The sequence below is a fragment of the Pongo pygmaeus genome, chromosome X, assembly GCF_028885625.2.
Source record: "Pongo pygmaeus isolate AG05252 chromosome X, NHGRI_mPonPyg2-v2.0_pri, whole genome shotgun sequence".
NCBI classification, from domain to species: Eukaryota; Metazoa; Chordata; class Mammalia; order Primates; family Hominidae; genus Pongo; species Pongo pygmaeus.
Genome location: NC_072396.2, coordinates 140,192,197 through 140,208,926, shown reverse-complemented (window position 1 = coordinate 140,208,926; position 16,730 = coordinate 140,192,197). Strand labels below are relative to the sequence as shown.

The following is a 16,730-nucleotide window of genomic DNA, read 5'->3' as shown; positions in this document are numbered from 1 at the left end:
TTTGTGTCGGCCTTTATTGATTTTGAAAATATCAAGTCTAGTTTGTAGGAAGGTGTTTATTGTATGAGTAGTTTATTTTTGAATATTTTAAAATTTAGAATGTCCATTTTCACTGAATCCCACAAGTTTATTTTTTTCAAGCTTAAAGAAAGTATGTTAGCCAGCACATACACTATCTTTGCGCTTTATCTCTGGTAATCCTTATGAGAGCGCCATGAATTAGATACTGTTTTATGCCCATTTTATGGAAATAGAATCGTAGAGTGCACATTTAAGCAGCCCTCACAGGTTTAACCAGTTGGAAAAGTGACAGAACCTAGGTCTGTCAGATTTCAGAGATTACACACACAAATACTATATGACATTGCCTACCGCTGTGAGTTCAGCAGAGAATTCCTTGTTTATATGGAAATAACAAAGCTGATAGTGTCCAGGATAATTGGCATCAGTTTACAAACCCTCTGTACCCCAATTTTGGTGATTTTAAGTGGGGTCGTCTGTCCACTAAATTAATCAGATCTTAGGCTGGTCACATTTCTGAAATTTTACACCAAGTTTGTGTGTAAGGGTATTTTTCCAGGGAAAAATATCTATAGATTTCTGCAAGTTATCCAAAGAGGGTTAGGCTCACTACTCAGCATTCTCTGGATGATAAGAGAATGCCTCGGAGCCTACACCCTTTCAATGGGAAGAATAGTGTCAATTTCTTTGCCATTTATGTTCTAGTTTTTAATCAGAGTGTTGTAGTCACACACACATAGTTAGCTATGAGGAATATCCGCAGATGCTGGTTCAAACGAGTCAGTCACTTCAAATGAGACACTTCAAATGAGTCAGCCAACTCCACCTGAAGAAGTTTATACTTTTGGCTGTGTGTTTATAAATAATGGGCAGGTAGGATAAGTAGGACAGTGTATGTGCTCCTTAATACATACTACTCCTTTGAGCTTTAAAAAATGAACTTGAAGAATTCAGTGAAAATTGGCATTCTAAATATTAAAGTATTAATATTTAGAATTATATTTTTAGTTGGGATGGTGGTGTAAGGAAGGTCAGCCCATTCTCAAACTGAGCTGGAGGCATAAGGGAATTGTTTAACTTGGTGGTGTGAACCTATAGGAAGTAGTGAGAGTGGACTGAGTCATGACTTAGGTAAAGGGAGATGATTCTAGATCACGGAACATGATATAGATTCTAGATATGAGATTCTAAACTGTGTTTGGTACTAAGGCACACATTACTAAGACAGTCTGTGATCATGTACTCTCAAGAGGATCATATATTTCAGCTGTGTAGCACCGATTTATGTGTCAGTTATGTTCCAGTTATAAATCAAAGTGTTCTGGTAACACACATAGTTAATTATGAGGACTATCTGCAGATGCAGGCTTCTCCACTTCAAACGAGTCAACCAACTCCAACTGAAGAACTTCATACAGTTGGCTATGTGTTTACAAATGATGGGCAAGTAAGACAACTATTTCTGTTTCCGCCCTAATTGTGACGTTCTTAGTATAATTACTTGCTTATTGAAAAAATAAATGTGAACTATAGGTGTTAATTCTCTTGATTTAAAAGATAAAACATGACACAGGAATTCTTATGTGAACATAAAATGGGAACTTTTTGAACCGAGTGGATTCATTATACAAGGAACTGATGTTTTTAATTATTACATTTAATGCTCATAATTGTTCTGCAGATGTGTATTACTATATCCCCTTTAGTAAGAAATCAAGGCTGACAGTGATCAAATGGCTTGCCCCAAGTGACACATGATAGGAGATTGAGCCAGGGTTTGAACGCATACCTTTCTGACTCCAGAGTCTATATTCTTTCCCACTCCCCACAATAACTCCTTTCATATTGAGATTACAGTCTACAGTCTGTTGCTCTTATCCAAGTCTCTAGTGCTCTATCTAAAAAATGACTAAGTATTCCTCGTGGAATATGAAGCACTAGGTGATGTTGCCATAATTGGATTGTCCTAATGGAGATCTTAATGTGAGTTTTGTGTTGTGTATGAGATAGACATACTAACTTCACCATTAAAACATGAAGACAAAGGAGATTGCATCTGCAGTTGTGGAACAGACCACTGGTATAAGGACACAGGTAGGCAATAATCTCTTCTGTAATCAAACCAGACTAAAGTTATTCCACCACAGTCCCAAAACTCCTCAATTAATTAAACTTTTCCTCAATTTTCTGTGGCTTTATTTTCTCTTTTTTAACAATAGAGATAAGAATCACACCTCACTCATAGGGATTGGCCAAGGATTGAGTTAATACATGTAAAGCGTTTAGAACAGTAACTGGATGGTAGTAAATGTTCGGTAAAAATGTTTTCACACATTCTAAGCCCCTATTTTATAGGAAATGAAAATTGGAAAATTTTTAAATCAACATTATATATAAATATGTTTTATTAAATACTATATGTAATAAAATTGATATAATAAATACAAATATGTTTACTGTTATTAATATTTATTATTAATAAAATAAATGTAAATTTTATTAAGTATTAATAAATTTGTGTAATAAATATTTATTATTAATAAATATAGATTATTTATTAATAATAAATATATAATTTTATTATATTGTTACATTATATTATATAATATTTTATTATAGATAATATATTATAGAATATATTTATTATAGATAATATATTATAGAATATATTGACTATAGATAATATATTATAGAATATATTGACTATAGATAATATATTATAGAATATATTGACTATAGAGAATATATTATAGAATATATTGACTATAGAGAATATATTATAGAATATATTGACTATAGAGAATATATTATAGAATATATTGACTATAGAGAATATATTATAGAATATATTGACTATAGAGAATATATTATAGAATATATTGATTATAGAGAATATATTATATAACATATTGATTATAGAGAATATATTATATATTGATTATAGAGAATATATTATATATTGATTATAGAGAATATATTATATAATATATTGATTATAGATAATATTATATTATATAATATATTGATTATAGATAATATATTATATTATATATTGATTATAGATAATATTATATTATATAATATATTGATTATAGATAATATTATATTATATTATATATTTATTATAGATAATATTATATTATATTATATATTATAGATATTTGTAATATATTTATTATATTATAATATAATTTATTATAAAATATAAATTTTATTAAATGTGCTCCTGCATATTTAATACAGGAGCATATTCTTTGTTTTTCAACTTTTATGTTTTGAGGTACATATGCATGATGTGCAGGTTTGTCACATAGGTAAACATGTGCCATCGTGGTCTACTGGATCTATCAACCCATCAACTTGATATTAAGCCCAGTATCCATTAGCTATTCTTCCTGATGTTCTCCCTACCCCCATGCCTCCCCCGACAGGCCCCATTGTGTGTGCCCCCAAGCCATGTGTCCATGTGTTCTCATCATTCAGCTGCCACTTATAAGTGAGAATATGCACTGTTTGGTTTTCTGTTCTTGCATTAGTTTTCTGAGGATAATGGCTTCCAGCTCCATCCATGGTTCTACAAAGACATGATCCCGTTCCTTTTTATGGCTGCATGGTATTCCATGGTGTATATGTGCTACATTTTCTTTATTCAGTCTATCATTGCTGGACATTTGGGTTGATTCCACTTCTTCGCTATCGTGAATAGTGCTGCAATGAACATACGCATGCTTGTATATTTATAATAGAATGATTTATATTTCTTTGGGTATATACCCAGGAATGGAATTGCTGGATCAAATGCTATTTCTGCCTGTGGATCTTTGAGGAATCACCACACTGTCTTCCATATGGTTGAAGTAATTTACACTCCCACCAACAGTGTAAAAGCAGCCCTTTTTCTCCACAATCTTGCCAGCATCTGTTGTTTCTTGATGTTTTAATAATCTCCATTCTGACTGGCAAGAGATGTTATCTCATTGTGGTTTTGATTTGCGTTGCTATAACGATCAGTGATGTTCAATTTTTTTTCATATGTTTGTTGGCCGCGTGAATGTCTTCTTTGAGAAGTGTCTGTTCACGTCCTTTGCCAACTTTTTAAAGGGTTTGTTTGATTTTCTTTTGTAAATTTGTTTAAGTTTCTTGTAGAGTCTGGATAGTAGACCTTTGTCAGATGGTCAGATTGCAAAGGTTTTCTCCCATTCTGTAGGTTGTCTGTACACTCTGATTATAGTTCACTTTGCTATGCATAAGCTGTTTAGTTTAATTAGATCCCGTTTGTCAATTTTTGCTTTTGTTGCCATTGCTTTTGGCATTTTTGTCATGAAATCTTTGCACGTGCCTATGTCCTGAATAGTATTGCCTATATTTTTTCTAGGGTTTTTATAGTTTTGGGTTTTACATTTAAGTCTTTAATCCATCTCGAATTAATTTGTGTATAAGGTGTAAGGAAGGGGTCCAGTTTCAATTTTTGCATATGGCTAGCCAGTTCTCCCAGCACCATTAATTAAATAGGGAATCCTGTCCCCATTTCTTGTTTTTGTCAAGTTTGTCGGAGAACAGATGGTTATCGCTGTGCGATCTTATTTCTGAGTTCTCTATTCTGTTCCATTGGTCTATATCTGTTTTTGTACCAGGAAAACGCTGTTTCGGGTACTGTAGCCTGGTAGTATAGTTTGAAGTGAGGTAGCGTGATGCCTCTAGCTTTCTTCTTTTTGCTTAGGATTGTCTTGGCTATTCTGGCTCTTTTTTGGCTCCTTATGAATTTTAAAATAACTTCTTCTCACTCTGTGAAGAATGTCAATGGTAGTTTAATGGAATAGCATGGAATCCCTAAATTACTTTGGGCAGTATGGCCATTTTAACAGTATTGATTCTTCCTGTCCACAAGCATGGAATGTTTTTCCATTTGTTTGTGTCCTCTCTGATTTCCTTGAGCAGTGGTTTGTAGTTCTCTTTGAAGAGGTCCTTCACGTCCCTTGTTACCTGTATTCCTAGGTACTTTATTCTTTTTGTAGCAATTGTGAATGGGAGTTCATTCATGGTTTGTCTCTCTGCTTGCCTGTTTTTGGTATATAGGAATGCTAGCAATTTTGCACATGGATTTTGTATCCTGAGACTTTGCTGAAGTTGCTTATCAGCTTAAGAAGCTTTTGGGCTGAGACGATGGGATTTTCTAGATATAGGGTCATGTCATCTGCAAACAAAGATAATTTGACGTCCTCTCTCCCTATTCGAATACACTTTATTTCTTGGTCTTGCATGATTGCCGTGGCCAGAACATCTGATACTGTGTTAAATAGGAGTGGTGAGGGAAGGCATCCCTGTCTTGCGCAAGTTTCAAGGGGAATGCTTCCAGCTGTTTCCCATTCAGTATGATATTGGCTGTGGGCTTGTCATATATGGTTCTTATTATTTTGAGGTATTTTCTTTCAGTGCCTGGTTTATTGAGAGCCTTTAATATAAGGGGATGTTGAACTTTATCAAAGGCCTTTTCTGCATCTACTGAGATATTCATGTGGTTTTTGTCATTAGTTCTGTTTATGTGATGAATTACATTCATTGATTGGCCTATTCTGAAACGACCTTGCATCCTGGGGATGAAGCCAACTTGATCATGGTGGATAAGCTTTTTGATGTGCTGCTGGATTCAGTTTTCCAGAATTTTATTGAGGATTTTTGCGTCGATGTTCATCAGGAATACTGGCCTGAAGATTTCTTTTTTTGTTGTATCTCTGCCGGGTTTTGGCATCAGGATGATGCTGGCCTCATAAAATGAGTTAGGTAGGAGTCCATCCTTTTCAAATTTTTGGTATACTTTCAGTAGAAAAAGTACCAGCCCTTCTTGGTACCTCTGGTAGACAGGAGCATAGTCTTGGGTTATCCTTTGATGAAAACAGCTTTTAGTTTACCTACTATACCCTTGAATTTCATGTTTTATCTACCATCAACATTGCAAAGCATGCCCTACCCCTGTCTGTCTCCAAGATCAACATATTGGAATAAAAGATTTATCATCACTTAACACATATGATGCTCTCAGAAAAGGCAAGTTAATTTTAATCTAGTCTCAGTGAAACAAGGGAAGGTAAAATACAAGGTGTTATCCAAAGTCAAACATGGTTTAGTCAAGATTAATCAGAATGCTTGGGAAATGAAGCATATAGATACATATAGGTAGTGATACATATAGATATAATGATATCTATATGTGTCTATATGATATACATAATGATACACATAGATATTGAAGGGTAGGATAGATTGAAAAGGTAAATGTTCCCACCATGGAGGTGTGGGAACAATTACCTTTTCAATCTATCCTACCGTTCACTATCTATATGTATCATCTAATGAAGTATTAATCAGTATTTGTTAATACGTAGTTTTAAAGCACTGAAAGATAAGAAAGGTATTTCTTTTTTTTTGTCCCCTAACAAGGGCTGAGACAAAATGATGTGTAATTCATTAGAGATATAACCATATGTTTATTCCTTTGGTTGATGAAAACCACTCATTCCCCAAGCATTCTGATTTATCATGACTGTACCATGTTTGACTTTGGATAACACCTTGTATTTTACCTTCCCTTGTTTCACTGAGACTAGATTAAAATTAGCTTGCCTTTTCTGAGAGCGTCGGGTGTGTTGAGTGATGAGAAATCCTTGACCTGTGACTAAAACTTTATATTAACGATATAAATGCATGGCTGTGTATGCATATGAAGACTGTGACTTTGCAATGGTTGGATTTGTCTTTAATAGAATATGTTCACTGATGTTTTTCAGCAAACAAGGAGTGATGAAGTAAATCAGGTTGCAACAGGGCATCAAAGCAAAAAGAAACGTTCGAGAAAATCCAAGAGACACTCTTCATCTAAGAGAAGGAAGAGTACGTCATGGTGGTTAAACAAACAGGAAGGTGAGGGGGAATCCAATCCTTGGGCCTCAACCATGTCAAAGGACATTTGTAGTCATGTCCTTGAGGGATGAACAGATATGAGCACATTTGCAAGTGGAAGGGCAAGGTTCTAATTAGGCGTAACAATTTGGAGTTGCTGCAAGCATTAGATGAATGAAGCAGGTTCCCGAGGCAGAAGGAGATGGTGGGCTCAACAAGAGGATGGGTCTGCTCACTTTCTGCCTGTCCTCACATTCCGCTCTAACCCAGTGCAGTCTGGCTTCTTCTTAGTGTATTCCAATGAAACTACTATCATCAAGGTCACCAGTGTTTGCTGCACTTTGGCATTAATGTCTCAGCAGCATGAGACACAGTTGTTTACTCCCTCCTGCACGGAAAGCTTCTTGGGTCCCCAGACACCTGGATTTCTTACCCTGTTACCAGAGACTCATTTTCCCTCTCCTTTTTGTTTTTCTCCTCTCCATTCCCACCTCTAAATATTTCAGGGCGCCAAAGCTTGATCCTAGGCTCTCTTCTCTTCAATATACTATCTCCTTAGGTGATGTCATGCCATCTTAGAATTTTAAATGATTCACACTATAAGAACTCTCACCATTATACTTCTACACTACAACTTGCTCCTGAAATCCAGACTCAAATACAACTACATGTGTGGTATTTCTATTAAGTGTCTAATAGGCATCTAAAATTCAACTGGCTCTACATGTTCAAATTTCTGACCTCCCTCTCTCCAAAAATACACTACTTTCAGCCTTCACTATTTCAGCTAAAGATACATCCATTAGGTGAAACATCCACAAAGGTGTAACAACCAGCTGTTCACAGGTATGGAGGATTGAGAAGTCCCGGTTTTTAGAGTTTGTAGGTATCCATAGTGTGGATAATCCCACCATGATCTAGTTCAAACTGTCACGTAAGGTGACTAAACCAGATTCGGGAAGAGTTGGCAGCACTCAGCTCTCATGGTCGGTTGCCTAACACCTCCTGAACACTCCTGGTGTACTTTTACTTAGTAGTTCAAGTCAAAATACTTAAAGTCACTTATGAGTTATCTTATGATTCTTTTATTACTCTCTCATTTCCCATCTCTTAGCAAGTCCAGCAGTAGAAGCCCAGCATAAATTCTGCGTCCAACCGTTTCTCTCTATGCCTCCAGTGCACACTGCCGTGATCTCTCTCCAGGCTAGTACAATGCCTTCTTAGCTCTGTGTTGCTAATCTTCGGTCATCTATCGCATACTCTCTAACCCTGTGGCTAGATAATTATGTCAGCACGTAAATCACATCATCCATGTCCCTCCTGAAAACCCATCCTCATCTCTCATAAGCTCTCAGAACAGACCCTGAACTAGCTTTGGTCTGCGAGCCTCTGCATGGCCTGGCCTCTGTCACCCTCTCCTAACGCGGATCCCACCCATTTCCTCCTGGCTCTCTCTGCCTCTGTCCTTCACCTCTGTAGTGCGCGGTCCATCCCCACTCCATTCCCTACCCTTGGCCTCACCGCAACCTGGAACTCTCCCTCTGCCTCTGCACAGGAGGCTCTGCTTCTTTCTCCAAGCCCTGCCCAATGGCACCTTTTCAGAAGGCCCTGCCAAACCAGCTGCAGCCCCGGGGGCTCCCTCTGCTGCTGTCTCCCACAGGCCCATGGACTGCTTCCCCAACACCAGCCCAGCGCTGTTTGTTTTATTTGCTCATTGTACATGTATTGTCTGACTGCCCCAAGAGGATGTGAGCTTCGCAAGGGCAGGGAACGTTGCTCTCTGGGCTGTTTACTGCTGATCCCCAGCTCCTGGCATGCTGCCTGCCACAGATGATGAATAAATGAAAAAGGTGTCAGACCTGGAGTGAAAAGAAAGTCACTTTTTCTAGACAAAGGGGAAGGATCTGTAGAATCATAAAAAACACAGATGTGTGATGATGGAGTGGAGGTAGGAGTGTTCAACTCCAATAGCCCCCTCTATTTTTTCAGAATATTTGAGGTAGAAAGGAGGCAGGTTAAGGAGGGCTCAATTAGTCTCGCTTCCTGCTGTGTACAGCAAGGCATTTATAGGTGAACTATCAAAATAATATCAAATGAGAAATGTAAAGGGCAGCAAGATGATACAAAATGATGAGAACAAAAACCTGTGAATGTTTATTCTGCTGTCGTACTTGTTTACTGCATGTATTCATTATGCCAAGAAGTAAAAAGGTAGTTTTATTGTATTATCTAACCTGATCTTTGTTTGCAAGTTCTGAGATTTCCACGTGGTCAATCCTTCTGTTCCATGAAATAAATAATTCCCTAGAAACTGATTAATACATAGCTGTCCCTCTGGGGGAGCATGGGACAAAACATACCTATCTTGCAACTGAACCTCTTCATTTGGTTTCCAGATGCTAGCATCACTCACAATGTCCATGAAGAGAAGGTAAAAAATGGCCAGCCAGCACCTGGTAATGTCATCACAACTGTTCCACCAGTGCTTATGAATATGGCAGCAGCTGGTATTTCATCCATGAGTACCAGGGATCAGTGTAAGTTTGCTAACTTGGTATACTGTTCTACTTCATTTCCACTATGCACTATATGCATAGTGTCATGAGGGAAGAAGGTAATTTCGTTGTATTATCTTTTCTGGCCTCAATTTTAGGGTTCTCAAATTGCTACCTGGTATATCCTCCTTCTTTATGAGATAATTTCCTAGATACTGAGCATCAGAGGGGTATGCCTGTGTGGTTGACATAATGCACTTACCTCACAGCTCAACCACTTCATTTGGTTTCCAGATGCTTCAGTCACTCACAACGTCTATGAAGAGAAGATAAATAACAACCAACCAGCACCTGATAACGTCTTGTCAACTGCTCCACCATGGCTTCATGATATGGCAGCAGCTGGAATTTCATCCACAAGTACCAGGGATCTGTGGATATCTGCTTATCAGTTGTACTTTCCTACTTGGTTTCTCTAAGCAGGCATACTTTCATGAATGGTAGAAGGTAATTTTGTTGTATATTCTTTCCTAGCCTCAATTTGAGGGATGTCAGATGGCCACCTGGCATATTGTTTTCTTTGATAATTTCCTAGAAATTGAGCATCAGAGGGATATACCTGTGGGGCTGACATAATGCACTTACGTCACAGCTCAACCTCTTCATTTGGTTTCCAGATGCTATCTTCAATCCCAATGTCCATGAAGAGAGGATGGTAAATAGTCAACCGCAACTGGATAATGTCTTGTCAAATGTTCTATCAGGGCTTATTAATATGACAGGAGCTGGTATTCCAGCCATAAGTACCAGAGATCTGTGTATGTTCGCTTTCTATTTGGATTTTCCTACTTGGTTTCCATATGCATGCATAGTGTCATGAAGGGGAGAAGGTGATTTTGTTGTATTATGTTTCTTGAGCTCCATTTGAGGGGTCTCAGAACACCACCTGTCATGTCCTCATGCTCCATGCAATAATTTCTTAGAAGCTGAGCATCAGAGGGATATACCTGTGGGTCGAAATAATGCACTTACTTCACAGCTCGAACTCAACATTTGATTTCCAGATGCTACCGTCACTCACAGTGTCTGTGATGAGAGGATGGAAAATGACCAACTGCAACTGAACAATGTCTTGTTAACTTTTCCACCAGGGTGTGTTAACATGGCAGTAGCTGGTTTTCCGGCCATGAGTCCTAGGGATCTGTGTATGCTTGTTTACTACTTGTACTGTCTTACTTGGTTATTATATGAAGGCATGGTGTCATAAAGGGAAGAAGGTGGTTTTGTTTTTATTATCTTTCGTGACCTCAATTTGAGGGGTTTCAGATCACTACCTGGCGTATCCTCTCCTGCTTAATGAGATAATTTACTAGAAACTGATTATGACAGGGATATACCTGTGGTGTTGCCATAATGCACTTACCTCACAGCTCAATATTTTCCTTTGGTTTCTAGATGCTACCATCAATCACAATGTCTATGAAGTGAGGATGGAAAATAACCAACCACAATTTAATAACGTCTTGTCAACTGTAAAACCAGGGCATATTAACATGGCAGCAGCTGGTATTCCAGCTATGAGTACCAAGGGTCTGTGTATTTTTGCTTATAAGTTGGATTGTCCTACTCGGTTTTCATATGCATGCAGTGTCATCAAGGGAAGAAGGTGATCTGGTTGGTTGTAACTTCTTTCGTGAGCTCAACTTGAGTGTTCTGAGATTGCAACTTGGCATACCCTATCCTGCTTCATGAAATATTTTCCCTAGAAACTGAGCATCAGATGGATATACCTGTGGGGTTACCATAATACACTCATCTTACAGCTCAACCTCTTCATTTGGTTTCCAGATGCTGTAGTCAATCTCAATGTCCATGGAGAGAAGATAAATAATGGTCAGCCAGCACCTGATAACTTCTTGTCATCCGTTACACCAGGGCTTATTAATGTGTCAGGAGATGGTATTCCACCCATGAGTACCAGGGATCAGTGTATGTTTGTTTACTAGTTGTTTCTACTTGGTTTCCGTATGCAGGCAGTGTCATAAGTCGAAGAAGGTGGTTTTATTGTATTATCTTTCATGAGCTCAATTTCAGGGGTCTCAGATCACCACCTGGCATATCCTTCTGCTTTATGAGATAATGTCCTAAAAACTGAGCATCAGAGGATATACCTGTGGGGTTGACATAATGCACTCACCTCACAGCTTGACATCTTCTTCTGGTTTCTAGGTGCTACTGTCACTCACAATGCCCATGAAGAGAAGATGGAAAATGGCCAAAAAGCAGCTGATAATATCTTGTCAGCTGTTCCACCAGGGCTTATTAATACGTCAGAAGCTGGTATTCCAGCCATGAGTACCAATGATCTGTGTATGTTAACTTATAAGTTGGATTGTCCTCCTTGGTTTCCATATGCATGCATGGTGTCATGAAGGGGAGAAGGCGGTTTTTTTGTATTATCTATTGTGACCTCAATTTAAGGGATTTCATATCACCACCTGGCATGTCCTCCTGCTTTGTGCAATAATTTCCTAGCAAGTGAGCATCAGAGGAATATACCCTGAGGGGTTCACATAATGCACTTTCCTCACAGCTCAACCTCTTCATTTGGTTTCCAGATGCTACCATCACTCACAATGTCAGCGAAAAGAAGATAAAAAAACAGCCAACCAGCACCTGATAACTTCCTGTGCACTGTTACACCAGGGCTTATTAATTTGGCAGGAGCTGGTATTCTGGCCACGAGTACGAGGGAGGCTCTGTGTATGTCTGTTTACTGGTTGTACTGTCCTACTTGTTTTCCATATGAATACGTGGTGTCATGAAGGGAAGAAGGTTGTTTTGTTGTATTATCTTTCATGAGCTCAATTTGAGGGTTTTCAGATGGTCACCTGGCATATCCTCTCCTGCTTTATAATTTCCTTGAAACTGAGCCTCAGATGGATATACCTGGGGGTTGACATAATGGACTTACCTCACAGCTCATCCTCTTCATTTGGTTTCCAGACGCTACCATCACTCACAATGTCCATGAAGAGAAGACACAAAATGACCAACCAGCACCTAATAACTTCTTGTCAAGTGTTCCATGAGGACTTATTAATATGGCAGGAGCTAGGATTCCAGCCATGAGTACCAGGGATCTGTGTGTGTTTCCTTATGAGTTGTACTTTCCTACTTGATTTCCATATGCATGCATAGTGGCATCAACGGAAGAAGGTGGTTTTGCGGTAATCTTTTCTTGCCTCAGTTTCAGGGTTCTCTGATTGCCACCTGATATATCCTCCCACTTTATGGGATAATTTCCTAGAAAATGAGCATCAGTGGGATATCCCTATGGGGTTATCATTATGCACTTACCTCACAGCTCGACCTCTTCGTTTTGTTTCCAGATGACACCACCACACTCACAATGTCCATGAAGAGAAGATGAAAAACAAGCACCTGATAACTCCTCGTCAACAGTTCCACCGAGGCTTATTAATCTGTCAGGAGCTGGTATTTCATCCAGGAGTACCAGGGATCAGTGTATATTTGTGTATTGCTTGTACTGTCCTATGGTTTCCATATGCATGCATAGCGTCCTGCAGGGAAGAAGGTGGTTTTGTTGTATTATCCTACTTGAGCTCAGTTTAAGGGGTCTCGGGTAGCCACCTGGTGTATCTTCCTGCTTTATGAGATAACATCCTAGAAACTGAGCCTCAGATGGATATAGCTGTGGGGGTGACATAATGCACTTACCTCACAGCTCAACTTTTTCATTTGGATTCCAGATGCTACTGTCATTCACAATATTCAAGAGGAGGAGATGGAAAATGGTCAAATGCCTCCTGATGGCTTCCTGTCAAATTCTGCTCCACTAGAGCTTATAAATATGACAGGAGATCATATGCCACCCAACGCATTGGATTCTTTCTCTTACGACTTCACTAGTCTCAGCAGAGAGGAGCTGCTTTACAAACATGATAGTAATTAATTTGGGGTAGGCACCAAAAACTACAGTGTCTCTGAAGGTGACCCACCAGTCACAGCAATGTCTTCAGTGGAAACTCCACAGATATCTCCTGCCATGGCAAATAAAATTAATCAAGATATAAAATGTCAATTAATGAAAGAAGTTCAAAGGTTTGGGCAAAGTAAGTAGTGCAAGAATGTCTATCAATGAAAGCATGCCAAGTCTCTCATTCTATGATTTAGAACAGAATTAAGCTGCCTCTTGAGCTCATTGTTGGGCTGAATTGGATCTGTATATGATTTAGCATGACTTCTATTTAATTTCACTGAAAATTTCTAATACATCTGCTTAAATGTTTTGTTTTCCTTTGTTAGTGTTCACAATAGTTTCCTTAGTAATATACAGATGTTGTGATTTAAGCATTCAAAACACAAACACTATGTAACATTGTAGCCCATGGAAAATGTATACTGTGGTAGTGGATGCACTAAGATTGAGGTATATTTCATTTTCATAACTCTAGAAATACTAATGTTTTTAAATATCTTCAGATTATGAAAGAATTTTCATTTTGCTTGAAGAAGTACAAGGATCTATGAAAGTCAAGAGACAATTTGTTGAATTTACCATCAAGGAAGCAGCAAGGTGGGTGCAAAAAGTAACTCTGCTGTTGTTTTAAGCACTTGCGCCCAATTTGGGACAGGGGCAGGAACAAATCATGCCTTGTTCTTCCTAATCCCTGGCCCTCAATCGTAGTCATGCTACTTCCACAGGCATTTAGGTTGATATTATCTTATTCTAACACTTTCTTCCCATGCCATGGAGCCTTCCAAATTTACCATAATCTGGGAGTGGGCGTGGGCCCTCACTTGACTCACTTTGTATTTTTCTAGTTTGTATCTTTCCATGGGGATGCATTTTTTATTTGCATGTAGATTGTGAACTCTATTTTGTATCCACTACTACCTCTTACATCTCATAGATGCTGTAGGTATCCTCTGGTTGATGGAATATCTCTTTAATTTCAGGTTTTAAAAAGTTGCCTTAATTCAGCAACTCAAGAAGGTGCTTAAAGAAATAGATTCCCACTGCCGTCTCAGAAAAGTTAAGCATAGGAGAAAAAAAAATTGTGTTAGTGCAAAGACCAAGGAGAAACAAGGACACATGCTGTAGAATAGAATAGGTTATTGCTGAAGCTCCCTATAATTTTGAAGTGAAGAGAATTTCCTTCCAAAAGCTAAGAAAAAAGAGGGAGCTTTTTATATTTAATAAATCTCCCTTAATAAAAGCTGTACTTTTGTTTGTTTGTTCTTCCCCCTGAGAAGGAGGATGAATTAATAACTCACCAAAGTATTTAGTATGACAGTCCTGGTTTTTGCAGCAGCTCACATTGTTGTAGCTGGTATCTATAACTGCCTTCTTTCACTACCCATTTCTCATTCCCTTTGCCCTGAGGTAGCATGTCAGCTGGTCATGATGCTTGGTCTGGCAGGATGACTCAAACCTTCATTACTAAACAGTCTGGACCAATAGATATCCTGCCTGGATTGGGTTGCTGTAATTTTCCATTAAGTGTTATAAACATGGGAGGACTAAGAAGCTCTCTAGACATATCAAACATACTCTTTTTTAGCCCCTGGTGTAGTGCAATTAATCCCCCTTTGGTTGTCAGGTTCATCACCGCCAGCCAGTAGATGACCCCCTCCTTTGACTCTACATGGAAAGTGATGAAGAGACCAAAATGGCCTGCTGGCAGTATCAGTCTCTTTTCAATGGAGTCACTGTTGTGTGCCTTGTTGAAAGCATTTCTTCCTTTGGAACTAAGACTTCTAGTTCAGGAGAGCCTAAAGTCAGAAGGACAGGAAGCATTTATGCTAGTGGTTCACGGGGGGAAAGTGAGCAGAGACACTCCCAGTTATACCCCTTCATTCTAAGACGAATGAATCCTGACTATTGGAGAGAAAGCAGACTATGTTGGATGCAGACATACAGCAAACACTGCTTCCTAAAAGTAATTTCTCAGACCTGCAAGGTATTGCCACCTAGCTAGCACTGTAACTGAGTTGTACAAGGCCATTCCAATTTCTGTTCATCCAGTCACTTTAAGATAATGGAGGACACTTTGGGAGGCTGATTTGGAATAAAAAAACAAGGAGGCCAAGACAGTATCATCTCTAAAAAAAAAGATGATGGGGGATAGGGAGATATGGATAATAAGACCAGTGAATTCCTATGAACACGGGCTCATCACTGCACTTTATTTTCTGGGAAGCGAGTGCCTTGTTTGGAGGTGATGCTGTGTGGAATACCATGACGGTAAATAAAGCATTTTCTAAGTGCACAAATGTTGATTTTCTGGAATTACTGTGGTTGGGAAGGAAGATCCATATTCCGAATAAGTGTCAATTTGAGTAAGAACACAGCCCTGTCCCTTCCATAGTGGAAGTGGTCCAATGTAATCACCTGCCATCTGGTAACTGGCTGATTACGCTGGAGACAGGTGCCATATAAGAGGCTCAGTGTTGCTCTCTGTTCTGGCAGACTGTACACTCAGCAATGACTATGTTGTAGAATTTTGCTCCATAGTTCAGCTAAAACTGAGTTCTTTTCACACGAACAGGGAAGATTAGGTTCGCGGACACATTGAAGGGTGAGGAGCTGAATTTATTGGTTGAAAAGGAAAAATAGGAAGGAAAAAAAAACTCTCAGCAAAGCGAGAGGGAGTCCTGCTAACAGGCCCCCACCTCACAGATTGATTCTGGGCCACCACACAAGAATCGAAGAGACCAGGCTCCACACCACCACCCCTGCACAAGGTGCAAACTTCCCGTAGCTCCACACCCTTCCCCCAGTACTCATGTCACCATTATTAATAAAGAATCAGTTGAGAAAGGGCTAGGGAACAGTGCCAGTTCTTCTCCTGGGTGCAGGTTTCATTCGGGAGCAGCAGTCAGGTTTCTCAACTTTCAGGCCATTTTAGGCTTGAAGGCGGGGTTTCACCGGGGACCCTTGGCTGTCTCATGTCTCTATCAACTGTAGCCAGATTGGCCTTGGTGAGTGGAAGTCCATGCTACTGAAGCATAATCTCTATCCCTGGCCACCTTGGCCACTTTCTGAGCTCAGGTTATGACACCGGTGTTGGGGAAAGAGGCTGATTAATATCTAGATAATAGGTACTTTATCCTTCAGATTATTAAAATTCTCCTCTACAGAGGTTACCCTTTGCTGAGAACTCTCATGAGACCTAAGTATCTTCACATTTTATATCCATTTGGACTACTCTATCCACATATTTTTTCCCAGACCTCCTTGTCATACATTTTCAATCATGTGTCCACAAAGTCCTTGATCATACAGCCAAT

The 16,730-nt window shown here is 38.9% G+C and overlaps 1 protein-coding gene across 1 annotated transcript; it reads left to right on the top strand.

Moving 5' to 3' along the window:
* The first annotated feature begins 1,258 nt into the window (after positions 1-1,258).
* On the top strand, positions 1,259-14,541 carry LOC129024215 (putative SAGE1-like protein). Its single transcript, XM_054471073.1, is given in 13 exon segments — positions 1,259-1,468; positions 6,807-6,939; positions 9,708-9,848; positions 10,478-10,618; positions 10,869-11,003; positions 11,262-11,372; positions 11,643-11,783; positions 12,032-12,069; positions 12,071-12,174; positions 12,806-12,911; positions 13,162-13,549; positions 13,920-14,013; positions 14,397-14,541. Coding segments are annotated over 13 exon segments (1,887 nt in total).
* Positions 14,542-16,730: the final 2,189 nt, after the last annotated feature.